The sequence below is a fragment of the Lissotriton vulgaris genome, chromosome 9, assembly GCF_964263255.1.
Source record: "Lissotriton vulgaris chromosome 9, aLisVul1.2, whole genome shotgun sequence".
In the NCBI taxonomy this organism is placed as follows: Eukaryota; Metazoa; Chordata; class Amphibia; order Caudata; family Salamandridae; genus Lissotriton; species Lissotriton vulgaris.
In genome coordinates, this window is record NC_141697.1 from 547,228,006 (window position 1) to 547,254,665 (window position 26,660).

At 46.0% G+C, this 26,660-nt stretch overlaps 1 protein-coding gene across 9 annotated transcripts in view; it reads left to right on the forward strand.

The window, feature by feature from the left end:
- The window catches only part of DPF2 (double PHD fingers 2), a 384,345-nt gene that overhangs the window by 106,806 nt on the left and 250,879 nt on the right, over positions 1–26,660 (forward strand). For 5 of the 9 annotated variants that reach the window (XM_086938040.1, XM_086938042.1, XM_086938044.1 and 2 more), the window contains exon 4: positions 4,087–4,292. In XM_086938040.1, coding sequence (XP_086794166.1) covers positions 4,087–4,292 — 206 coding nt within the window. The remainder of the gene's footprint in view (positions 1–4,086; positions 4,293–26,660) is intronic. The other 4 variants (XM_086938046.1, XM_086938045.1, XM_086938047.1 and 1 more) reach the window with 1 other exon arrangement.

Genomic DNA, 26,660 nt, shown 5'->3' on the forward strand with positions numbered 1-26,660 from the left:
CACATTGGTTTGATTTAAACATGACTGCTTTGTGTCGCATTACCAGGTATTGACCACTGGTGTATTTTATTTATGTGAATTCTAGCAGGTGGGGGCCTTATTCTCTGACATGGGCACTTGTTCACCCCTAATAATAATCTACTTACCTGCACTTCATTTTTGTGTAATGCTGGTTGTTTCACTCTAGCCTGTGCTGCACGTGTTCTTTACATAAGAGACAATTGCAGTAATATAACTGCTTGTCTTTGGCATTTGCCACTTCACACCTCCCTTTTTCCTACACTTGGTGAATGGTTTCTCTGCCTCTTGAAGTAATGATTTACTCTTATTATACTAGAAGACCTTTTTTCTAATTATTCTATCAGTGGTTAAAGAGGGTTTCATTTGTTTGTCACAAACATATTTTGTTTTACTATTCATACAAGTTTATGTGAACGGCAGCCACATCTCAAAATAGCAATAGAATTTGCAGAGTTTGAAAAAGTATCCAACATGTTGCATGTTTTTTATTGTCTGATGTCCTCAATTCTAAACCACCTACTAATTAGGCAAAAACATAATAAATATGAAATTATCTTAATGGAAAGCTGTGTTTCTAGCTAACCTAAACCGTGGAGGCAGGATAACTGTGAAACTCAAGGATATTCTACATCAGAGGGTGCTTCTGTGAGCTGTTTAAACTGTGTTTACTAGGGCCTGCACACTTCGTTTTCTGGCCAGCAGAGGGCGTAAAGTGTTATTCAAACAGTATTGTTAGATTTCAAGTTAGTGAGGCCGTCACCTGCAGTAGTCCAAAGTGTGGATTGAGCCTGTCTGTCTCCTAGGAGGATCTGAACAGGAAAAGCAGCCCCCAGCCCCCACTCCCAGGCCAGCAGACCCTTGGCTTTTCAGCTACCAGGCAAGTCTGAGCCCTCCTTTCACACCTGCCCAGGCCCCTTAAGGCCTTGTTGGGTGCACCCCAAATCACTCTCCTCCATCTTGTGAGTTGCAGCCTACCCGTGCCCCAGACTGCAGTGAGCAGAGTCCATGAAGTGGTAAGGAGACAGACTAGTGCTGTCTCTTCCCAAAACAAAAAGTTGTTTAAAAAACGATTTTCCATTTCTGTGATTACTGTCTTTGTCTGTGGTTGTTACAGTTTAACATTGTAGTTTTGACCTGCCTGTGATTGCCTATTTTATCACCTGTTTTGTGTTTTAAACTTGTGGTTTTTCCCTGCCTATGATAGCTCCCATTTAACGTGTTCCCCCCACGTGTTCCCCCCAACGCGCCCCCCCCCCCCCAGCAACAGGGATATTCTACATCAGAGGGTGCTTCTGTGAGCTGTTTAAACTGTGTTTACTAGGGACTTTGCACTTCGTTTTTTGGTCAGTAGACTGAGTACATTTTTATTCAAACAGTATTGTTATATTTCAAGTTAGTGAGGCCTTTACCTGCAGTAGTCCAAAGTGTGAATTGAGCCTGTCTGTCTCCTAGGAGATTCTGAACAGGAAAAGCAGCTTCAAACTCCCTGGCCAGCAAACCTTGTCTGAGGTGTCTGGGACATTATATGGTGTGCTAGTGGTTGGTACATGTGTACACTGATTGGTGGTTGTATCTGGTGTTTCTATCGGATTAGGGTTCATGTCCTCATTGGTTGGGTATTTGAGGGTTCTTATTGGTTCCTGGGTCTGTGATTCAATCATTGTAGGGTTGGGACTAGGGCTAGGGTTAGGATTTCTATTGGAAGTAGGGACTAGGGCTTCCTATGTTATTGGTTGTTGGGAGTAGGGTGGGTCTAGGGCTAGGGTTAGACCTTTAATTGGAAGTAGCGACTAGGGCTTCTGGTGTGATTCGGTTGCTCGACTAGTTTTGGGACGAAGAGTAGGGTAAGGCTTTCTATTGGAAGTAGGGACTAGGGCTACCTTGTGCCATTGGTTGCTTGGACTTGGTTTGGGACTACTGGTAGGGCTAGGGCCTTTATTGGACGTAGAGATCAGGGTTTTTGAACTTATTGGGTGTTTGGACTAGGGCTAACATTGGCTGTACGGTCCTGGTCTCCTATTGGTTCTAGATTTTAGGGCTAGTGTAGTGATTGGATAGTGTTAGGGCTAGGGTTCCCATTGTCTGAAGGGGTCACCTGATTACTAGGGGTATAAGAAGCCAGGCTTAGGGCGTCTCAGCCCGGGCGGAGGGGCTAAGGGAGGAGAGGACAAGGACAGTTGGCTTTGAGCCTGTTAAGGGCAGAGAGGACAAGGGCAGTTGCCTGTTTGATCCTGTTCGAGACTATGGCCAGAAATTATGCTTTTTTTCTCATTTAGCAATTCCCAGCCCACACCATCCACATCCACAAACAGAGCAACACACTCACACCAAATGTACACCCCACACAACACTATACACAGAGTAATGTACCAGCATGCACCACAATATATAAGCAATTGTTTTCACTATAGATATGTACCTATCTTTGTGTATTACTTTGTATAAACATGTAAAATAATATTCTGTTAAGAGAAAAAATTATAATAAATAAATAAAAATCATCTTTGGTCTACATGTACTTACTTCCATTGTGCATCTATGTACCTTCCATGTACTTGGATCTGTGTGTCTTACTTTTTTCCTGAAAATGAATATCCAATGCACTACCCTATTTCTCATCCTGTGCCTCTATCAATTTCTTTAATCTACATATACTTACCTCCTTTATGTATCTATATACTTTCAATGTACTTATGGATCTATATATTTATCACTTTCTTCTAATTTAGCATTTCCAATGCACTACCCTATTTCTCAGCCTATACTTCGCTCAATATATCTTCTAGCCCAACTTTCTGACTCATCTCAAACTTTTTCTTCTACTCCTTCCAATGCACTACCCTATCTCTCATCCTATACATCTATCAATATATCCTCTGCATCCACTCTCTCATTTATCCCAAACCCCATACCACTCCTATGATCGCCAAAATAACCCTTTCTAAACTCTCTCCTACTCTACCCCTCCTTGCATCATATGACACCTCTTTTTACTGTACCAATCCCCTAAAACAAACCTTTCTATACTCTTCCCTCGGACTCCTCCCCTACAAAACTCCTTTTTACTCATCCAAAAGACTCCTCCTACTGCTAAGACCTAAATAAAAAAAATAAAAAAATCCTTCACTCTTTTATCTCTCCACTATACTTTTCAATCAAAATTAACAGACTAACATGTTCACTTCTCAAATTCCATATCCAACTATACTAATATACTACCCAAATAACTGAATAACATATCCACTACTCAAATTACTTCATATTTATGTTATACAAATTTTCAACACTAATCCTTTATGGGTTCCGGAGTGGCGTGCTACTCGCCAGAAAAGCGCTTCAACACCCATCAGGGGAACAAGTGCTATATGAATGCAAATCTTTCTTCCCCTTTTATCCCTCTGCTATTCTTCTCATTCCAAGTAACTGACTAATATCCACCACTGAAATTACTTCATATTTCACCATATTAATTCACCACTAATCCTTTATAGGCTTCCTGAATAGCATGTGACGACAAGCGCTATATAAATACTAACCTTTGTCCTCCTCTATCCTCCTGCTATGATTCCAAATCCAAATAACTGACTAAGCTATCCACCACTTAAAATGTACTTGCACGTTTCACTATACTAATTCAACACTAATCCTCTAAGGGTCCCGGAGTAGAGTGCTACTCGCCGAAAAAGCGCTTTGGCGCCTCGTCAGGGGTAGTACGCACTATATAAATGCAGTTACAATACAATACAATACAATACATCATGTAAATTTGCCATCCTTTGCTGCATGATTTTGTTAACCATTCATATTATTGCAGTGGTCCTGATAATCTTTATTTCAATTTGAATTTATTTCAACTAGCTTCAAACAATGTCTTCCTTCTGTTCTTTTTGGTATAATTGAACTGGTCCTTTGAGGAGATACTGGGCAACCCAGTTCTGAATTGTAAAGGTACCTCTTGGTTGTGTAAGACAAGATTGTGCAGCTGTTGACATTGCTATGTCCTCTGTGTCTGAAGTTTGAATTCCTGCTGAATGCAGTGCTTATTATATATTCTTACTTCTCCAGAGATCGACCAGACAGTGAAGAAGGAGGGTTTGACCCCACAGGATGGCAGTAGCCTGGAGGCCCTTCTGCGCACTGAGCCGCAGGAAAAAAGAGATATCCCTCGGGACGAGGATAGCCTTGGCGAGTTCCCCATCGTCAGCAGCCGCGCGCGCAAGGTACATCTGCGCCAGGGCGTTCAGGAGTATGTTGCACGTGGGAGCTTCATGGTAAAAACTCAGTGATCTGTTAACCCGCTCCTCCCTTTCCTAATCTCTACTCTTGATTCATTCTGCCATCTTTAACTCTAATTGTACATAAAGCTACCTAACGGAATAACATTCCCTAAGGCTTCTGGGAGAGCACACAGTCTCCTCTCCAATGGGATCTTTAAGCTTCTTTCTCTTTTGAGAGCTTATGTTTCAAATGCTTTATGCATCTTTTAAATTGTTCAAAATGTTGATTTGATCTATGAAAATCTTTAATTTTTAAATCTCTATTAAAATTGAAACTCATAATTGCATGTTTCTATGTAAAATACACTTTCTAATGCTTTCCTTTTGCTTTCATGATTTCCCAGATCAAAAAACCCCCAAAAAAGACCTGCTTCTCCCTATCTTGGGAAGATTTAAAGTCCACTGTGGATTTACTATGATGGATTCCCTGTGGAGTGTAGGTACCCCTGAGAACATCAGAGTAGCACATCCAGATTATAATTTATAAGATAGCTTTCAGATTTACCTTTGCATGATGCTTATTCACTTGTTCTCTATTTCCACTCACATTCTACAAGACCAAACACCTTGTCTTTTCTTATTCTGTCTGATTGAATGGGTCATCACCATACTCGCCTTTGTTTGGAGAAAGGCGAAAAATAGAGATTCTTCTTTGGCTCATTCTCCTGCACTCTGAGGCACCAAGGAAACTATATGGTGAATGAATGTGATTTAGGTATAAGAGATGCGTGTTTAGGAAGGCGATGGGCCGCTGTTGTCCCCAGCCCTGCAGACAAAACATCTTTACATACAGAATGAGCCCCACTACCAAAATGAAACTGATGTGAGAATTCTATAGTACTTAAAGCTAACCCCACTTCACTTTTTAAAAGCGTTGATGCAGCTGCAGGTCAGTGGCCTGAAGATATTTTAGAATTTGAAAGTGTTATATCTCCACAATGTTATAGGATTGTGTAGGCTACAAGTAGGTATTGTTTAGGAAGCTGGCTCTGTATTTAGTATACCAAAGTAACTTATAGTGTGCACAGAGCCAATGGATCCCCAGCGGTATATTAGAAGCTAAAATAGATTATATATTACTCTCTTTTGCGGTAGTGTGGTTGAGCAGTCAGGCTGATTAGGAGGGTAGTGTTAAGCATTTGTTGTACACGCTCAGGCGAGAAATGATGTCACATACTCAAAGACTGAATCCAGACCAATTGTTTGTATAAAAAGTTATTTTCTTCTTTTATTTGTAGAACCAAGTTATTCTTAGTAGCAGGTAAATTAAACCCTTCATACAATGTTACTTTTCAAAATGCAGTGAACATTGGATTGGTAGGAACATGTAGATTACTTTTGCAGTTGTGAAAACCTTTGATAAACTGTTCAAAAACACTTGAAATTACTGTTAGATTACTTTGCAATTACTTTTCTAGTTCGACATGAAACAAACTCATGACAGAGTCCAAGCAGCACAGGACATTAGGAAACAGGTTAACTATTTTCAAGGCACTAAGTTACTTTTGTTTGCAGTATAAGACAGCTCAACACTTAGAGCATTTTTCAGAGAAAAGCATACAATCCTATGGAGAAAAACGAAGTTAGCACTTGCAGGTAAGTAAAACGGTTTACTTTAAATATCTTTTGGATGGTTGTGCACTGGGACTGCACCACCAGTGGTACTACGGCGGCCAGGTGCAGAGTGCAAAGATCGGTACCGGGGCCAATGCTAGCCAACAGGGCTAGGGGCACTGCGTATTGAGGTTGCTCACGGGCTGGCCAATTGTGCTCGGAAGCAGATCTCTTGGGGTATAGGTGAGGGCAAAGGGGAGGACCCAAGGCAGCACGAAAACTGCACTACCAGTGGCACGGAGCATCCGGGTGCAGAGTGCTTACACGGCGTTGGTGTCCAATGCTTTTCTATAGAGATCCTCAAACTTGGTCTCGGGCTGCAGACCTCTCTCGGGAAGCCAGATGAGGGAAACCAACAGCCAGGTAAGTAACTTAGGATGCAGGGGGACGTCAGGACACCTTTGGAACTGGTCGGTAGGTCCCAGGGCTGGAGGTTGCAGGGTTGTCTTTAGACGTTGGATTTCCATTTACAAAGCAGGTCACGGTGGAGGGGGTCTCGGTGTTGAGGCTGTAGGCGTCGGCACGTGGGTTTGGAGGTGACACCCTCACTGGATTCGGACTCATGACAGCTGCGGAACCTCTTCTGGACCGGTGGACCCCCTGGACTCGGCCAAGGGTGCTGAGTGCAGAGGTAGGTCCGGAGGGTGAGGCTTCACGATTCTTAAGGGCCTGAAGGTCTTTGTCTTGGTTTCTTTTGTGGACAAAGCCTATGTCCTCAGGAGTCTCAAGAGTCTTTGTAGAAGTGGGTCAGTCCTCTTAGGGTTTGTGGAGGTCGCTGATCCCTGGCTCTATGTCTTCTTGGCTGCAGTGGTTTGCGGGAATGCAGGCAGGCCAGTATTGCTGGGGCCAATTCAGTGCTTGTCTGCGTCTTGTCTGCTGCGTCGTCTTCCTCTGGGCAGTCATTGTAGGTCGCCAGGAACTGTCTTCTGGGTTGAGGGCTACCCCCTAAATACTGTATTAAGGGGGATTTTTAGGAGTCTAAAGGTAGTAGCCAATGGGCTACTGACCTTAGGTTGACTACACCATCAGTGTCCTCACCACACATGGGGGAGTGGGCTCAATCAATAACTCAGCACTGAAGAGTGGGCTTCACCTTGCCCCCCCCCACCTGAGGGGTGATGTTGGTAAAGAGGAGCACACCTTCTGGGCTGTTTACATTTTTCCCGCCTGTCTTCCTGCCAAAAAGGGGGTGATACAGGAAGGGGGCCTGCATCTGATAGTAGGAGAAGCTGGGGGTCGCTTTGTACAGGTGGCTAGGCCTTTGAAGCTCTCCTGCCACAGATGGCTCTTCCTAATCTGGAGGAGATGTTATCATTTCAACTCAGAAAAGGCTTGGTTTCTGGGCCCAAGAGTAAAGGCTTCCACCCCAGGGTTCCGAAACTTATCTTGTGGTGGCAGGCTGGTGGTCACCAGTCAGAAACCCACTAAAGGCTGGTTTGGTTCAAGTGCACGGAATAATACATCTTACACTGGAGTCAGTGCAGGTTTATTATTCTAAGATGTTTGATACCAAAGATCCCAGGATTCAGTAAAGCCATCATGGTGCTAGGAAACTCGTAATGACCAGTTTCTAGACCATATACTCAGAATGGCTTTACTGGGCACTTATAATGTATAAGAATGGCCTTAGATATTATAGGTACCTGAATCCTCATGCAGATTGACCCTCACATGAGCTATAGGTCAGCATGCTTTAAGGGTGACTTAGCTAGTCCTCATGCAGTGCTGTTCAGGCATGGCACACATTGATGTGTGCCATGTGTACGCTTCACTTTTAGCTGCACCAAAACATTCAGGCTGCAATGGCAGTGGTGCATGTTTGTAGTGAGAGGTCTCTGAGGGTGGCATAATAATGCTGCAGCCCTCGGATACTTTTCCTTGGCTACCATGCCCTAGGTACCAAGGGGCTTACATGTAGGCCAGAGTTGTACCAATAGTAGAAACATTGGTAAAGTTTCGAGATAAAAAACACAGGCCATGGGTAGCTGAGTGGCAGGAACCCAGGGCACACAGTCAAAGTGCATCAGAAATCTGGCACAAGGTGGAGGGGGTTACTGCAACAGAAACCCAATTTCCTACACATCATGCATTGCCCTAATAAAAGGGACTGTGCAGGGCTCTAGCAAGGGATGTTAATTGATCTTGCATCTTTCCAAGTTGAGAAGTAGAGTGATTGCTTGTAGCTCACAGTGTCACTGTTGAGGGAAATTCTGCTCTACTCCTGTCTCTGCCGGGCTCAGCTGAATGACCAAAAGCAAGGAAAAACGGGCTGACACTAGCCCTCTCCACATCTATTGCTGTGAATGTTTAACAGTTAATAGCTGTGGTCTTGCATGTAGCTGTAAACGGCAGAACATTCAGAGAAACAGTTGTGAAACAGAGGCTTCACATCCGTGGGCGGTGGGGAGGAGTGTTCAGCCAACTCGACATCCAGGAGCTCTGGGTTTTTTAACTAGGACATTCTGCCCTCATGGGGCGAAATGTTCAAATAGCCTTATTGTTCGGCATGGTGGGCTATACCTGCCATTAAAGGCAAGCTTCCTTGTTATGGCGGCTACATGGTTATATCATAGACTCTAGTGTATCTAAATATAATACTTCTATTTTTGTTATGTCTGGCAAAAATGTACTCTTATCCAAGATAATAAATATGTAACTTCTCACAGTGTTTCAGAGCAACATAAATGCTATTGGCCATCTTAAGTGTGTTATTTGGTTAAATATTCTCAGTTTGTGGCTCCCATCCTAATTAATTGCCTCATGTCATATCTGGCAACTGTTTGGTCACATTTAAAAGTAGAAGTGTAGTTGGTGCTTGATCAGACTCCCACACAGAACGTTATAACTCAGGCCATAATGTTGCCGGTCTCCTTAAACTCCGGCAACCATATTGCGATGGGCAAAATCTTAGACCAGATGTAAGGGAACAGGTCATTACATAGCTGATTAAGACAAATGTCAGCAGCCTTCTTACAATTCACGATATGTAGCTCCCTGCCACAAGAGAAATGAACACAAGGTCCCTAAGTGCACATTAAATACTCAGAACAAAAAGTATCTTTTGTAACCAATACATGTTATGTAAGTGCATACATTAACATAAAAGGTAAACATAATGATTTACATGAACAATTGGCACATCTACTTGGAAACAGCTGTATGATTAAACCTAGTCTTATAGTGGTCAGTCACTGGGATGACCAAATAGTCCTACTCACAAAAGCTCACATGCGTTTTTCTAGAGAAAGTCTTTTCTGAAATGAAATCAGGCAACATATGGCAGCTATTGCACATTGTGAAAGCGGATATTAAGTATGGACAATGCAGAGTCTGAAAACACACATGAAACACAAGTTGATTTAAATATAAAGATTGTGTATTTACCAACATGCCTACTACCTGATAGCCATGAAGGAACAATGTGTTCGAGGCATATGAGCTGCAGATCTCACACTTAGATCGCCATTTGGTGTTGGGCTCGGATGCTTGCACGTTGTTGTTGTCTTGGAAGAAGTCTTTGTAATCACGAGATAGGTGACTCCTCCCTTGGGCGATAGTGCACATGGGCATCGACTCCATCCTTAGATTGTTTTTTTCCGCCATTGGGTTCAGATGCAACTTTTGCACTCCGGTCGAAATCTATATTTCAAACTACTTCGACGCGGAAAACTTCCATAAACCTTTCGAATTGACTTCGACTATCTTCAGCTTCGACACAGCTTTCATCGGCTCGATTCCGGTCATCGACGTGGGCTGTTGGGCCTATGGCTCATGGAAAGGACACCATTCAAGAAATGCCCCCAGTGTGGAGCAAAATTCCCGCACAGTGACCATCACAAGGTCTGCAACCTGTGCCTATCACCTGAACACGACAAGTCCAGCTGTCCAGCTTGCGCATCCTTTCGATCGAAGAAGACCATTCGAGATCGAAGGGCTCGTCGACACATGCAGAGATCAGCTCCGGAACCAGTGGACATCTTCAACGAAGGCTCAGATGTCCCAGAAGAAGATTCCGAAGATCTCCAAATTGTATCAGAGGCAGAGGACTCCGATAACCCCATCACTCCTGGTCAACGAGTGAGTACTGCTGCCCCAACCCCACCATCAAAACCAAAGGCAGTGGTCAAGACTTTGCCTGCTGGCCCCAGTCGCGATCGAAAACACACTTCAGAAGCCCCCCTCCGTGCCCGTCTCCGAAGAGAAAAGAAAAGCCTTCCGATAGCTCAGGACCGGGCAAACCGCATGTACCAATCCCGCTGGCACCTTCCGCACCGAAACCAAAAGAACTCTCAGCTCCGAAATCAGTTCCAAAGCCTTCCACCTCCAAAAACAAATCGGCCCGAAAACCTCGAGGCCCATGGATAACCCGGCTTCGAATGTTTCCAAGCCTAAAGATCCTGCTTCGTCTCCCAAACCAAGAATCTCGGACCCAAAACCTATGCCTAAGGACTCTCATTGCTCCTCCCAAGGCCAAAGACAATAAAAGTCAACACCAAACTCGCTTGGAACCGAAAAAATTGGCGCCGAAAGCTGTTCCTGAGGAGGAGGAACTTTTTCATCCCGATCCTACACAGAAAAAGATTTATATTGATCCAGAAACAGGACATGTCACCACTGTGTCATGTAGGAAGAGGAAGTTAGATACAGCACCTGCTCCTCCAGTGCCTGTAAAGAAGAAGGACTCTGCCACATCACCTATGCATCCTTCTTCTCCTATACTTCCTTCTAACCCACTTCCTCTCCCTAAACCTATTACACCACCTCAAACTTTCATTTTTCCACCTCATACACCCCCAGATCAGAACGAAGATGATGACCTAGGAGTGGGGGGTGACCCAGATGACCCTTTCATGAATCCAACCGACCTACATGATTGGGAGTACCCTATCCCAACAGATATACCAGACATCCCAAGCCCACACACATACCCCTCAAAACCATCTCCCCAGACGATAATATTGGTTTTGGACAGTCAATTAATAGGGCTGCCATCTATCATGGCGTCACAATGCACTCAGATGCAGCAGAAGAGGACTTTCTGTTGGATACATTTGAACAGTCCCAAAAGACAGTGCAAATATTGCCAATGTTTAAGGGAGTCATTAAACATGCCCCGAAGTGTTTAAAGATCCCGTACGTGCCAGGATTCTTAACCCTAGAACAGAAAAAAAGTATAGACCTGCCCCTGCAGATCCTGCTTACATTAAGGGACAGCTGCCTTTGGATTCTCTAGTAGTTTCCAACGCTAGAAAGCGCGCCAACTCCCAAACCTCAGGGGAAGCACCACCCCCGATAAAGAATCCAGGTTGCCAGACGCTTCTGGCAAAAGAGTAGCTGCACAAGCAGCCAGTCACTGACGCATAGCCAACACACAGGCACTGCTCGCAAAAAATGATAGGGCTCACTACGACCAGTTAGAAACCCTACTACAACATTTGCCTGATCAATAGAAAACACAAGCAAGTGATCTAATCCAGGAGGGCAAGGTAATTTCAAACACGTTCATAAAATGCGCACTTGCTGTGGCAGACACTGCCTCTAGATCCATCAATACCAGTGTGCTCCTTAGGCGACATGCCTGGCTGCGCATCTCCGGCTTTAAGCAGGAAGTCCAGACTACCATCCTCAACCAGGCGTTCAACCAACAACAACTTTTTGGCCCGGCTGTGGACACTGCACTTGAAAAAATGAAGAAAGACACTGAGACTGCTAAGTCCATGGGAGCTTTACAGTCTCCACAAACACTTGGCTCCTTTCGTCGCTCCTTCTATAGATGGGCCTTCAAAAACATGGGAGCAGACAACTCATCTTCATTTAAATCCACTACACAAACATCCCCAATAGAGGATACTTTAGCGTCAGATACAGAGGAAGTAATAATAAAGGGAGAGGTTGAGGTAATAACAACACTTGTACCTCCCACGCCACAAAATAGTGACTTCCCTCCGCTCCCCCCAGACCATTCCAATCCAGTAGGGGGGAGATTATCACAGTTCCTACCTGTCTCGGATTCCGTCACAACAGACAAGTGAGTGAGACAGATTATCCAGTATGGTTACTGCCTAGAACTTACAGCTACCCCCACACATACCACCCAAGCAGCATCCCATGTCCACAGAACATCTTACACTCCTAAAACAAGAGGTTCTCTCACTGCTTCAAAAGCACGCAATAGAGACTATTCCATTACAACATCAAGGACAGCGGTTTACTCGTTGTACTTCCTAATGCCCAAGAAAGACGGCACTCTAAGACCAACACTCGATCTCAGGCCCCACAACCTATATGTACACTTAGATCATTTTCACATGATCACTCCAACATGTGCTCTCGCTGCTGCAACAAGGGGACTTCCTTGCCACACTAGATCTCAAGGACGCCTACTTCTACATTCCCATACATCCTTCTCACACGAAGTATCTAAGTTTTGCAGTGGACGGACAACACTATCAGTTCAAAGTCCTTCCATTTGGAGTCACAACTGCACCCAGAGTGTTCACAAAGTGCCTTGCAGTAGTAGCAGCACATCTCAGAAGACAACAGATCCATGTCTTCCCATATCTAGACGACTGGCTAATACAAGCCAAGTCATTCAATCAGTGTGTTCAACACACTCATCAAACCATTCACACATTACACAACTTGGGGTTCACCATCAACTACGCCAAGTCACATCTCCAGCCCTCTCATATACACCAATAACTGGGGGCCACAATAAACACCTCCAAAGCTCTAGCATATCTCAGTCCAGCCAGGATAGCCAGCATACAAGCCCTCGTCACAAGAGTGCTCATGCAGCTCATAGGCATGATGGCATCTTGCATTTTTATTGTACATATGCAAGACTTCAAATGCGTTCATTACAGGAATGTCTAGCACATCAGTGGAATCAGGCTCAAGGACAACTTACAGATCTGGTGTTGGTGGACAGCCGCACACATCGCTCTCTGCAGTGGTGGAAAACAAAAAACTTGTCCAAAGGGCGGCCGTTCCTCAAACCTGTTCCACAGATAGTACTCACAACAGACGCATCACTCACAGGATGGGGAGCCCATCTCCTCGGACATACAACTCAGGGCAGATGGACCACTCAACAAAAAGTGCTCCACATCAATTACCTGGAGCTATTAGCAATTTTCCTAGCACTAAAATCTTTCCAAGTACATGTACAAAACAAAGCTGTCTTGATCCGGACGGACAACATGACAGCCATGTACTACATACAAAAACAAGGAGGCACACATTCTCTGCAACTGTCCCAGCTCTCACAGAACATTTGCAGATGGGCCATCCCACAAAATATATATCTACTGGCCGAACACCTTCCAGGAGTTCACAATCAGATTGCGGATCTGTTAAGTCGAATCAGACACAACAGATTCATGAATGGGAACTACATCCCCAGGATCTTCTACCATTTTTCCACATGTGGGGCCAACCAGACATAGATCTGTTTGCCACACACAACAACGCAAAATGCCCAACCTTCGCCGCCAGGTTTCCACGCCCGTTGTAGAGGGCAATTCGATATGGATGAACTGGTCAAGCAGATTTGCGTACGCTTTTCCGCCACTCCCACTAATTCCACTGGTGGTACTCAAGCTCCGACAACAGTCTCTAAAACTAATCTTAGTGGCTCCCACATGGGCACGCCAACCGTGGTTCACAACGCTGTTGGAACTCTCACTAGTTCCGCACCAAAGACTGCGCCTGTCCCCATCCCTGCTAACACAGAACCATGGAGAGATCAGACATCCAGATCCAGGTCAGCTGAATCTAGCGACCTGGCTCCTGAAGTCCTAGAGTTCGGTTACCTTAACCTACCACTAGACTGTATGAACATCATTAAAGAAGCCAGATGACCTACTACTAGAGCTTGCTATGCTGCACAATGGAAAAGATTTGCCATTTACTGTGCCAATAATCATATTGACCCATTAGATGCTTTCATCCAGAATATTATTTGCTATTTACTGCACTTGCAGAGATGTAATCTAGCATATTCATCCATACGTTTACATCTAGCAGCACTCGCTGCTTGCTTACAAAACAGACAGCACTTATCACCAGTTAGAGTCCCTGCAATTAAAGCCTTTATGGATAGCCTAAAAGTATTATTCCTCCTAGGTTACCACCCTCTCCAGTGTGGAACCTAAATATTGTTCCTACCAGGCTCATGGGACCTCCATTTGAACCTTTACACAAATGCGAACTGCAGTTCCTCACATGGAAAGTAGCTGTCCTTGTTGCCATTACCTCTCTTAGAATAAGAGTAAGCGAGATCCAGGCTTTTTACATCGTAACAAAGTGGTCCTCAGAACAAATCCAAAATTCCTTCCTAAAGTCATCTCTCCATTTCATCTTAATCAATCAGTGGAGTTACCATTATTTTTTCAGAACCCAGACTCCGTAGCAGAGAGAGCTCTACACACCCTAGATGTTAAAAGAGCCCCACTTTATTACATTGACAGAACTAAATCCTTTCGCAAAACAAAACAATTGTTTGTAGCTTTCTCCCCACAGCATAAAGGAAATCCCATCTCTAAAGCTGGGATTGCAAGGTGGATCGTTAAATGTATCCAAATATGCTACCAAAAAGCGAAACGCACATTAACAATTCCTCCTATTTATTTATTTATGCAATTTTATATAGCGCGGACTTTACCTGAAGGCGTCAGAGCGCTTCACAAAAGGAACAGAAATGATACAAACTGAGAACATTACACGAACAACAGATTGCAAAAGCATACGTTACGTTACATACGGTAAAGTGATAATTGTGAGCAAACAAAAATACATGAGGTAGTAAAAATTGTGAGCAACCAAAAATACATGAGGTAGACAAGGTAATAGTGACACTTGTGAGCAAACAAAATACATGAGGTAGTATAAATGTGAGCTGCCAAAAATACATGAGGTAGTAAAAAGTGCACAGGAGGAAAAAGTGACAAGTTTGCAGGCTACAAGAGAAAATAAGAGTATAATTTGCGGTATAATACTGCAATATATGCTAGACACTCATGCACAAGAACAAACGTTACGTAGGCAAACGTTACGTAGGCAAAGGTGGCACTTGTGCAAGTATCAAAGGTATAGAACATGTGAGAGGAAGCAAACCGTGTGTTACAGGGGCAAAGTGGTGAGTGCAAGTTGCAAGAGGGTACCAAACACAAGTACATGGATAATACTACAATAAAAGGCAAACACTCTAACCACAAGAACACACTGGGAAGGCACTTCCATGGACATGAGAAGTAGAAATTTTCAGTAGTGGGAGTAGGTCTTCCTTCAGATAAAAGAGAGGACGTGATTTACTTTTGGAGGTGTCTCTGGAGGAGGAGAGCTTTGAGGTCACTTTTAAAGGCCTGGGAGGAGGCGGTGGTCCGGAGCTGAGGCGGGAATGAGTTCCAGATTCTCACTGCGTTGCCTGAAAAGGATTGGGCCATCGTTCTTTCCTTCTTGAAAGTGGGGGGTTCAAGCAGTAGATTCTCCGCATTGCGTGAAGGTCTAGAACCTCCAGAGAGTTTCAGTTTATTCGCCAGGTAGCGAGGAGAAGAGGAGTGCAGGGCTTTGTGGGTGATACAAGCGGTCTTGTAGATAGCTCTAGCCTCAAAGGGAAGCCAGCGGAGGGTAGATAACATCGGTGTGATGTGATCGCTTCTTTTGGCCCCATAAATGAAACGAGCTGCTGAGTGGAAAACAGACTTAAGTGGGGACAAGTGGGATTTGGGGAGGCCAGTAAGAAGAGAATTGCAGTAGTCGAGTCTGGAGAGGACCAGTGCTTGCACCAGGATTATAAGGTCCCGCTCCGGGAAGAAGCGACGGATTCCCCAAAGAAGGCGCAGTTGGTATCGAGCAGATTTTGCAATGGAATTGATGTGGGGAATTAGATTGAGTTTTTTGTCTAGTATGACACCAAGGGATTTGGCGCTGTCGACAATGATGGGTTTATTGTTTAGTAGATTCATCTGATCCATCCCCATGCAAACTAGGAGCTTCTATGGCTTTCTTAGGCAACATTCCCCTAGAAGACATCTGTAAAGCAGCAACATGGTCCACAACACACACCTTCACTAAACACTATTGTGTTGACGTGCAAGCCAAGCAGCAAGCTGCTGTAGGCCAAGCTGTTCTTAAAACTCTTTTTCAATCTACTGCAACTGATACAGGTGACCGCCGCTAGGGGAGATACTGCTGTATAGTCTATGCTAAGTGTGAGATCTGCAGCTCATATGCCTCGAACGGAAAATGCTACTTACCAGTATGCATCTGTTTTTGGCATGTAGAGCTGCAGATTCTCACACACCCACCCGCCTCCCCGGGACCTGTATCTGTTCCAGTTCTATCTTAATTAGATACAAACACGTGGATATCTTTTTTCTTTCTACTAACTACATTTCCCATCATGGCGAAAAACAATCTAAGGATGGAGTCGATGCTCATGCACACTATCGTCCAAGGAAGGAGTCCCCTATCTCGTGACTACAAATACTTCTTCCAAGACAACAACAACGTGCAAGCATCCTAGCCCAACACCAGATGGCGATCTAATGCTAAGTGTGAGAATCTACAGCTCTACATGCCAAGAACAGATGCATACTGGTAAGTAGCATTTTCCTTATATAAGATTAGAATTGCTGGAAGTTTAAACCCTGTTGTGAAATTATGTTTAGTCTTAAATCACAGATATTATCATCAGTAACAGTAGAAGATGTTGGCATCTTTCCTGAATGGTTTTAATATAATTAGCTTTCATTTTAAAAGGAAATTAGTATTTGCTTATTCCATTTAAGAAAACAAACTGCTCATTATTGCCACGCATATTGAACAATATAAAAATACTTTTTAGATTTAGTTTTTTTATCTGATTTGTGTGGCAGTCCTGTTGTTGACAATATCAGTACGTACAAGCTCAAAATCAAAACTGTCCGAGAAGAAATCTCATCGCTTCGCCATGATGCAAGGGCAAATCCCCCCACGCCCCTTCCCTGTGCCGAACACCAACCTTGCCACACACTTGTTCTGACTCTGTTGCCCATCCCCCCCCTTACATATCCTCCTCTTTCACACATCGACAGCCCTGTACTAACTACACCCCTGTGGGACCGCCACAGCAGGGATTAGAGTCCTTTAGGTTTATTTAAGACTGTGCCCCAGAGCGACTAGGCCCTGTAGGCCCTCATAAGACCCTGGTCGTCTTCACCTTGCGTTGGGCCTCAAACACTGCTCCTTGGCCACCCACGCATCTAAACACCATCCAGCCCAGACATCTCATGTCGAATTCACCACCTTCACCTCAATGCCTTCTCCTGAACTGCTGATCAGTAGTCAAGCATGTCACGGACATAGCAGATACCATCCTACAACACAACATCAACATTTGCTTTCTCACTGAAACCTGGCTATCCGATCACTCCTCCCCATACATCGACCTCCTTGTCCCCCAGGGCTACTTAATGATTTGCAGCAGCCGCCGAGATGGCCGGGGGCAGGGGGATAGCAATGATAGACAAGAAAGAGCTTTGCCTTTTTTTTTGTCAACTCTTTTTTATTGGCTTTTTTAATAAACATTCTCGATAACTCAATGTACGCATCTTAGACAGCACTTACAATTACCCCAGTGCTCCATTATCGGTACACTGATGACATCAGTCACTACTAAGACACTAGCATATTATGGCATGTACATGGGGCGACTGAGTTCCAGGCCTTCGTGCATGGCCGTAGTTAGTATGAGTCTTTGCGCCTCCTCTCCACCTGGAGTGTCAGTTTGTATAAACATTACTCAGTTGCAACCTCAACGTTTGTGGAAAAGAAACCGTTGTAACAAGTTGCAGCCGTAACGCCTGTGTACAATACAGATCGGTCCCCCATTCTCCTTCCCAAGGCCCTCCTCCCTCTCCTTCAGTCTGTGGATGTGTGTTACACCTCTCATCGTGCCTGACTGACCACTCACACCTCCCACTCCTCTGCCCTCCGCTTCTGGCACCCGTGTGTTTCCTCCGTCCACTACACCCTCCCATCATTCCGGCTATGGGCTCCTGCCTGTGTGTTGGTGTCAACGCCGCTGCTGTCGCTGCTGCTGTAATTGGAGGTAGCTGTGCGCCCCTTTCCATGACGATCTGTTCCGCCCTCAGTGCCCCCAACCTCTTCCGCAGCCGCATCTGTCCCTGCCACTTGGAGTGCATTGAGCATACCCTCCCATCGGTCTGCCATGTGCTCCTTGCACAATCCCATCGTTTCCTCCCTCCTAATGGTGGTCCATTCCGCTCGGCCCCACGAAGGGAGAGACAAGGTCCACGCCCGCACACTGGGCGGTTCCCTCGCTTTCCATCTCTTCGTCAGAAGTCGCACCGCCGTGATCGTTCCCAGGTCCAGGAATCTGGATGACGCTTTGGTAGCAGGGGACCGTTTGAAATGGTGCAAGAGGAATACTGGCCAGTCACAGGGGACTTCACGGCCAGTGCAGTGCACGAGCCGGGCATGTATCTCCCTCCAGTAATCGCAGAGTCCTGGACAGCGCCACAGGAGGTGGAGGAGGTCCGCAGCAATATCGCCGCATCTGGGGCAAGCTGCGTCCGCCCTGTGAAAGTATTTGTTGATTAAATCCGGGGTGAGGTAGGCCCTGTGGACTATATATTCTTGGATCTGGCGAAAGCGCATATTTCTGGGTATGTTCACCGGGCTTTTGAGTACCCGCTCCCATTCCTTGTCCGCCAGCGGCCTCCCCATGTCTCGCTCCCACTTCCCACGAAGGGGGGCCAGGTCTAGTTCTGTGTGCAGACGCAGGGACGCAGCAAACCACTTAATGAGGTGCTTGCCCCTGCCCATGACGTGGAGGTACTGGATCACCATATGCTGCGCCGGCTCCTCCGCCATGTCACCCCACCCCAACGTCATCCCGGCTATGAGTGATCTATGCATTAGGAATCCCCCGGGGGGAAGCCCAGTCTCTGCAACCAGCGACTCGAAGGGGATCAGGGCTCCATCATGATAAAGGTCGCCCAGCGTCTGCACCTCCTCCTGCCAGTGCTCGAGCATGCGGCGTGTGAGGATTCCCTCGCCTCCCGGAGAGCCCTCCAGCGGCACTGCGGGCGCGTATGGAATCACTTTCCTCGTGAGGTATAGTGCCCTACGGAAGCACCTGTATGCCACCCCCTAAGAGGAGCGGGGCAGGCTTGGCCTTGTCTGCCAGCGGGTGGAACAGCGCGGTGATCCGTTCCAAGGTGTAAGGCGGCTCGCCCGTAGCGGTGTCCTCTCTCCTCCTGTCTGCCAGCCAGCGTGTAATCCACTGGAGGTGCGCTGCCAGGTAGTAGTGCTCAAAGCAGGGGGCAGCCAGGCCGCTCTTGTTTGCGAGGAGAAATAGCTTCCCCAGAGCCAGCCGGTGTTGGGACGCGCCCCACACAAAATCGCGCAGGATCCCATTGAGCCTGGAGAAGAAAGCAGCGGGCACGAACAGCGGGAGATTCGTGAAATAGTATAGAAGGCGAGGGAGCATCACCATCTTGGCCAAGGCGACCCTGCCCAGGGTCGTCAGGGGAAGCGTGGACCAAAAGCCTATCTGCGCCTTGAGCGCGGTGGCCGCTCTGCCTAGGTTCCCGTCCATCAGGTCCGCCGACCGCCGGTATATCTGGATCCCCAGATATTTGAACGTGTCAACGCACCACCTCACTCTCATACCATGGAGACTGTACTCCGGGTCTTGCGTCTCGCTATTGAAGGCGTAGAGGCAGGACTTACCCACGTTAACTCGGAGCCCCGAGAGGTCGGCAAATTGACTTAGCAGCGGGGCAAGCTGTTCTGGCATATTGTTCACGTCCCTGACAAAGATCATCAAATCGTCTGCATACAGGGACACCTGATGTATACCGTCTCCCAGCGGGATCCCGTCGATCAGCTGCTGCCTCATGGCTGCCGCCAGAGGTTCAATAGCCAGCGCAAAGAGCAGCGGCGACAGGGGGCATCCCTGTCGGGTGCCTCTGCCTACCGCCACCTCCTCCGAGACATAGGGCCCCAAGTGGACGTGGACCACTGGATTCCTGTACAGGAGCACCACCATCTCCAGGAATTCCCTGTGCAGCTCAAACGCCTCTAGCACCGCCCGGAGATATCCCCACTCGAGGCTATTGAAGGCCTTTTCCAGATCCAATATCAGGCATCCCGCTCTGGGCCAAGCCGTCGTCGCCTCCGCCGCCACTCGGAAGTATCTCCTAAGGTTCAGGGACGTTGACCGTGCCGGCACAAAGCCATTTTGGTCCGGGTGGACCAGATGGGAGACTAATGGCGCCAGGCGCTCGGCGAGCATCTTGGCTAATATTTTATAGTCCGTATTGAGCATCGCCAGTGGGCGGTATGAGCCCAGGGACAGTGGATCTCTATCCGGCTTGGGCAGAGACACCAGAAACGCTTCCCTCAGCGAGGACGGTAGTCAGCCCTCTGCTACCGCCTCCCAGGACATCTGGAGCAGCCTTGGCGATAGGATGTCTCTATTCGCTTTGTAGTATTCAGCCGGCAGGCCGTCAGGCCCCGGTGTTTTCCCAGTCGCTAATGCCTGGATCGCGTCACCCACCTCCTCCAGCGTGAGTGGGGCACCTAGCTCCTCCCCCTGTGCAGCAGTGACCGTGGGCAACGTGACCAGCCCCAAGAAGGCGGTCACCGCGGTTTCTCGGCCAGTGCCCCGGGCTTTGTAAAGGTCTCGGTAATGCTCAGCGAACGCCTTGTAGACCACAGTGCCGTTATCCAAGCGAATGGCGCCTATCGGCGCCTTGCGCTCCGTGGCCTGTATCAACCAGGCTAGCAAACGACCTGCTAAAAATGAGCTCTGCCTTACACACCTCCACACCACCAACTACCTCTCATTTGAATATCTAGGAGTACAGCTCCCCTCTAAAGAGCCCATCCCCATAAATTTCCATCTCATCTATCACCCACCAGGTAGCAACCCTGGATTACTCGAAGACTTAGCCGACCTAATCTCTCTAAATGCACTAACATGACAACACCGACAATATTTTAGGAGGCCTGAACCTTCACCTGAACAACACCAAGAACTAACCCTTACCTCACTACTGGATGCGAACAACCGGACCCAACACTGCAAGGAACAAACCCATGACAAAGGCTCGACCCTTGGCGCAATCATTTCCAAACACAACATAATTTCCCTGCACTCCATCCTTCCATCAGACTGGACCGATCACCATTTAATACTGTTCCAGTTCAATACTGTACGTCCAAAGGTCTGCTTAAACCGCAGCAGTCCCAAGTGGTGGTTGAGGAACATCCACCAAATCCCCTAGGTGGATTTAGAAACACGCGTTAACCCCCAAATTCCACTCCATCCTGACCTCTCCTCCACCAACGACCTTACTGACCATTACAACGCGAAAATGACAGAACTCGTTGAAGCAGTCACACATTTGACACTTAAGAAGTATACCCTCCAGATCGTGTTTTACAACAACTTAAACCATAAGTGGCGCCAACTTCATCTTGCGGACAGAACCTAAAGACAGCATCCATCGAAAACAAGTCTCTTGATCCGCAGGGACGAAAGCCAAAAATATAAAAAACATATCTTCAGAGAAAAATCCTCCTTTTTCCGGGAACAACTAGACCGGTCCAAAATACATACCCAAAGAACTTTTCAACATCATAAAGCAACAAACATCTTCTTTCCGTCTACTGGCAATTAACAACTGAACCAAATGCTGTGACCAATTTGCATCATTTTTTGGGAAAAAGTATCTAGTATCAATCTCTCCCGTGAGCCTCCCTTCTTGCCCCCCCACACCAAGGATACCCCCGAACCCCACTCCTTAAATGTAGATCCTCTCTCTTCCTCACAACTCAGCTCCTCCGATTATCAATACAGTTCTCAAACCTCAACGCACTATAACTTATAAACAATGCAAACATGGGATTAATTCAAACACGTTTGTGTTGAAGAAGTCTGCCAAATCCTTGCAAACCTGAAACTTCATCACACATTTGTTAAAAAAGCTTAGCCACATCATCATTTCTACATGGGCCAATATCATCCATTCCTCAATATCGAGTGGCTCCATGCCAGCCACCTCAAACTCAGCCAAGTAACCGCCCTCATCAAAAACATGAGCCATCTCAATAACTACAGACCTTTAACCAACCTCTCTCTCCTTGCTAAAATCAAAAAATGTGTGCTTGCCCAACTCAACACCCACACTGAAAAATACAACTTACTGGAAACCTATCAGTCAGGTTTCAGGAAAGACTGCAGCACAGAAACTGCCTTACCGAATATCTTTGACTTTCTCCACAAGATTCTGGAGGAAGGACTGGCCTGCCTCCTAGTCGTCCTGGATTTTTTCTGACGCCTTCAACACTGTCATCCATGATATTCTCCTAAACACCCTCTCGAAGAGAGCAGGCATCAATGGAATGGTCCTTCAATGGTTCACCTCCTTCCTAAACAAACACACACACCTTATCAAATTCAACAATGAAATCCTAAGTGTAACGCCAGCCTAACAAGGTGTTCCGCAAGGGTCAACCCTGTTCCCTGCCCTATTCTACCTCTATATTGAACCTCTTTAGAGATCCTGAAACAAGCGAGAATTGCCTAGCACCTATATACGGATGACACCCAACTACATAAAAACCTTGTCAGTCAAGGATATCCAGCACCTAAACAACTCACTGCACACAGTTCAATCATGGCTGACCAGCAACCACCCCAAACTCAACTTTAGCAAAACTGAACTCCTCCTCATCCAACCTAAAGAAAAACCCCTTCCCGTAACTAGCTGGCTCAACATTATCACTGCACTATACTGCAAACTGTCCATCTATAACCTGGTCAAATCCCTGGGAATCACACTCAACAGTCACTTAAGCATGTAGTAGTATATTAATGCCTCTGCAAAAGTTTTGGCTGCTCGCTGACACTCCTAAAGAAATGTAAACCCTTTATATCCAGTGATGACCTAAAGATTGTAAAGCAACCCTCATTCTCAAGCTAGAATATGGCAATGCAGTGCAATGCTCATGGGCCCCCCAGAAATGTACTTAGCCCCTTTGAAAGCAACACTCCACGCTGCAGCCAGGCTAATATCGGGGGAGAGGCGACATGACCTCATCACCCCCACACTCAAGCGGCTCAACAGGCTCCCAATAGAAGCAAGAGCTATATTCAATATTGCATGTATAACTCACAAAGCTCTTCACACGGATAAACCAACTTACCTCTCAAACAAGCTTTCAAAAGCTGAACAAAAGAGACGTCTAGAAAGCTCTAACCGCCTCCTTCTGATTCTGCCCAAATTCAAGAACGAGAAATCGCATGCCTGCTCCTTCTCGGGGAATCCGCCAAGTATCTGGAACGTGACATGCACGACAGTCACTCTTTTCCCCCCACTTGAAGGTGAAACTGAAGCTCCTCCTCAGTAAATTTTTGAACATGCCCTCCTAAAGCTCTGACAGACTGTGCTCCCATACACGAAGGCAAGGCCAGCCTCTGCTCTATTACCTAGGGGAAACCCCACAGGCCCCCACTCCCATGCCACCAAGAAACATTCTCACTCACCCAATCATACTGTAGATTGTAGCTAATTGTAAACCCCATGTCCTCTCAATTATTAATTACAACTGGGCAATCCCCTGTGCAAATGTATCTGCAATTTTAAGACAATGTATGTGTTTGTGCAATGTTAAAAACACTGTAGGTATATTTAATATTAACCGTAACCGCAGGAAAATGTATTTATTCACAGTTAAACGCTGTAGTCACAATTTGCTGCGCTACCTCAATAATCTAGCTGCTGTTGTTCCCAATGCCACTAGTATTTTCGCTAATGTCCTACCTCTATGTCTTCATGACTACCCAGGCATGTATACTACTATGTGCAGTTAAATGAACACCTCGTTATACCTGTCTCTACCTCAGACATGCTTTAGATGTTTAGTCTATGCATTACCTTTGCTTTGTACACCTTTAGGCCTACACCACTCATACTACTATCCTTTGCTGCTAAAACAATCTATGTAGCTATATTTTGTACCTACCTCAAAACTGTATCAGCTGCTGTTCTCAACACCATCATTTGAATCGCCTGTGCTTTGTCTACCCTGAGATGTACTATGTGAACCTCGCAATTACCACCTTGTAAACATTGTGAAACGCTCTGATGCCTTCGGTCAAGTTTGCACTATATAAAACTCTACCAATAAAATAAATTGGCTGTAGGTCATGCCATTACTTAGCATTGGTTGGCTTTCTTCACAGTCTCATTGTTTGTGTCTTATTTAACCCCTTCCCTGCTCATGACGAGCTCAGCTCGTCATGAGGCACACTGGAGCTGTGCTTATGACGAGCTGAGCTCGTCATAAATAAAGAAGAATAGCAATTTCCAGCACAGGATGGGAATTGCCTTAGCAGCCAAGGTGTTAATGTCGTCCTTCCTCTCCTTGTGTTTGTCCCTACCCTAGAGCATTCCTTACCATCCTATTGATTCGATGATGTCTATTCTTCCACTGCTTACATTCAGAGGACAGCTAATTTCTTTTTATTTCAGCACTCTGTAGGAGTGCATATGTTTTCTTGCTTTCTTCGTCACATGCTGCTTCTCCTTCAATTCCTGGCCTCTGCTGTTTTTGTGTTGGTCCCAGCATTTACAACGCTGTCATCACATCGCTGTACCAATACAACCCGTTCGTTACAACAACCGCGTTGTTAGTACATGATGCATTTACATCGCAAGTCATTACAATGACTTGCACTAGGGGACGCTAAGGTATTGGAAATTAATTCCAACACCTTCCCTACTGTTGCGCAAACTGGAGTAGGAATAGTAATTAATACTATTCCTAAGTCCAGCACGCCCCCTAGTGCAAGTCGTTGTAATGACTTGCGATGTAAGGCATTGCGTACTAACAACGTGGTTGTTGTAACGATGTGTTGTAAAAGCACGCGATGTAATACATCACGTTGCAATATACCATATTCGTCCCCGTGCTCCAAATTGCTTTTTGTTGACTTTTTAGGCTCCCCTCCTACCAAGCTCTTCTATTTATCCTCCCCATCACCCTCTGCTCAGCTGCTTCCACTGTTCAACAATGTTCACTTTTTACCCCCTCCTACTTTACCATTGCTTCCTCACCCATCCGTGGCATGGTGATTTAAAAAGGATCTTTTATGGAGCGCGTAGCAGCTATATGTTGCTGCCAGACTACCCTACCCCTTTCTTAAAAACTGTGCCTAGGCACACTTTTGAAATTTTTCTAAACTACCTACCCAAATTGGTTTTAGAATAGTATTTTTTATCAAAAATGGTCCCCACATCATAACAATCCCATAGAGGTCCTCTCTTCAAACCCCCTCCAGTGATGCTGAAAAGCATTAACAAAGTCAAATACTAGGCCTATTGGCTTTGCCAATGCTGGTTTTAGCTGGGAATTCACCCCCTTACCTCTCCTCTTTTTTGGGGGATAACTCCACTTTTATTTTTAACTTGAGAGCTTGTCTCTTTTCTCTCTGGAAGTCTGCATTTGCTTATTCCGGTGATTGGTGCAAGGAATCACACTTCTCTTGGAAGTAATTGTACCAGCCCCTTTTCATTCTCCTATTTGCAGTAGGGGTAGCAAAAAGAGTCACTATGAGATTCCATGCATGTGCTAGGCACAATGACTACTCTAGTTATGCTACAAGCTCTTATGATAAGTGTTGCTCTTTCTTTATGGCGACAACCACACACTTAAAAAAAAATCGCTGCACTCTTTTAACGCTTTAAAAATTGTCATGGACACCAATGGCTTTCATATTGACTTTGGGTACTCTACTGAAGCGAATCATGAGCCTTTACCGGAATTAGTGGTTCGAGGCATATGAGCTGCAGATTCTTCACTTTGCATTAGATCGCCACCTAGTGTTGGGCTCGGATGATTGCAAGTTGTTATCGTCTTGGAAGAAGTCTTTGTAGTCACGAGATGGGTGACTCCTCCCTTGGGCGATAGTGCGCATGGGCAACAGCTCCAACCTTAGATTGTTTTTTTCCGCCACTGGATTCGGATACAACATTTCCGCTTCTTTTCGAAAATCTACTTTTCAAAGACTTCGACACGCAAAAACCTCTAAAACAAACTTTAACTTCAATATACATACACTCGACCTCATCACCTCGATTCCGGTCGTCGTCGCGGGCTGTTGGGCCTACCCACGTGGTGAGGCCTACGACTCATGGAAAGGACACCATTCAAGAAATGCCCCATGTGTGGAGCACAATTTCCACACAGTGACCATCATGAGGTGTGTAACCTGTGTTTATCACCTGAACACAATGAGTCGAGCTGCACAGCTTGTGCGTCTTTTCGATCCAAGAAGACCATTCGAGAACGAAGGGCCCATCGACGCGACATGCAGAGATCAGCTCCGGAACCGGTGGATATCTTTGAAGAAGGTCCATATGTCCCCGGGGACGATTCTGATGATCTCCAGATCGTATCTGAGGCAGACTACTCTGATGACCCCATACCATCAGGTCAACGCGTGAGTACGACTGCCCCTACCCTAGCCTCTACCCATAAACCAAAGGCTAAGGTAAAAACTCCGCCTTCGGGGCTCAGTCGAGACCGAGACACTGCTTCAAAAGTCCCGCCATTGAGCGCGGCTCCGAGGAAAATATTAAAGCCTTCCGGTAGCTCCATACCGAGCAAACCGTACGTGCCGATACTACCAGCTCCCTCGGCACCGAAACCGAAAGAAGTCCCGGTTCC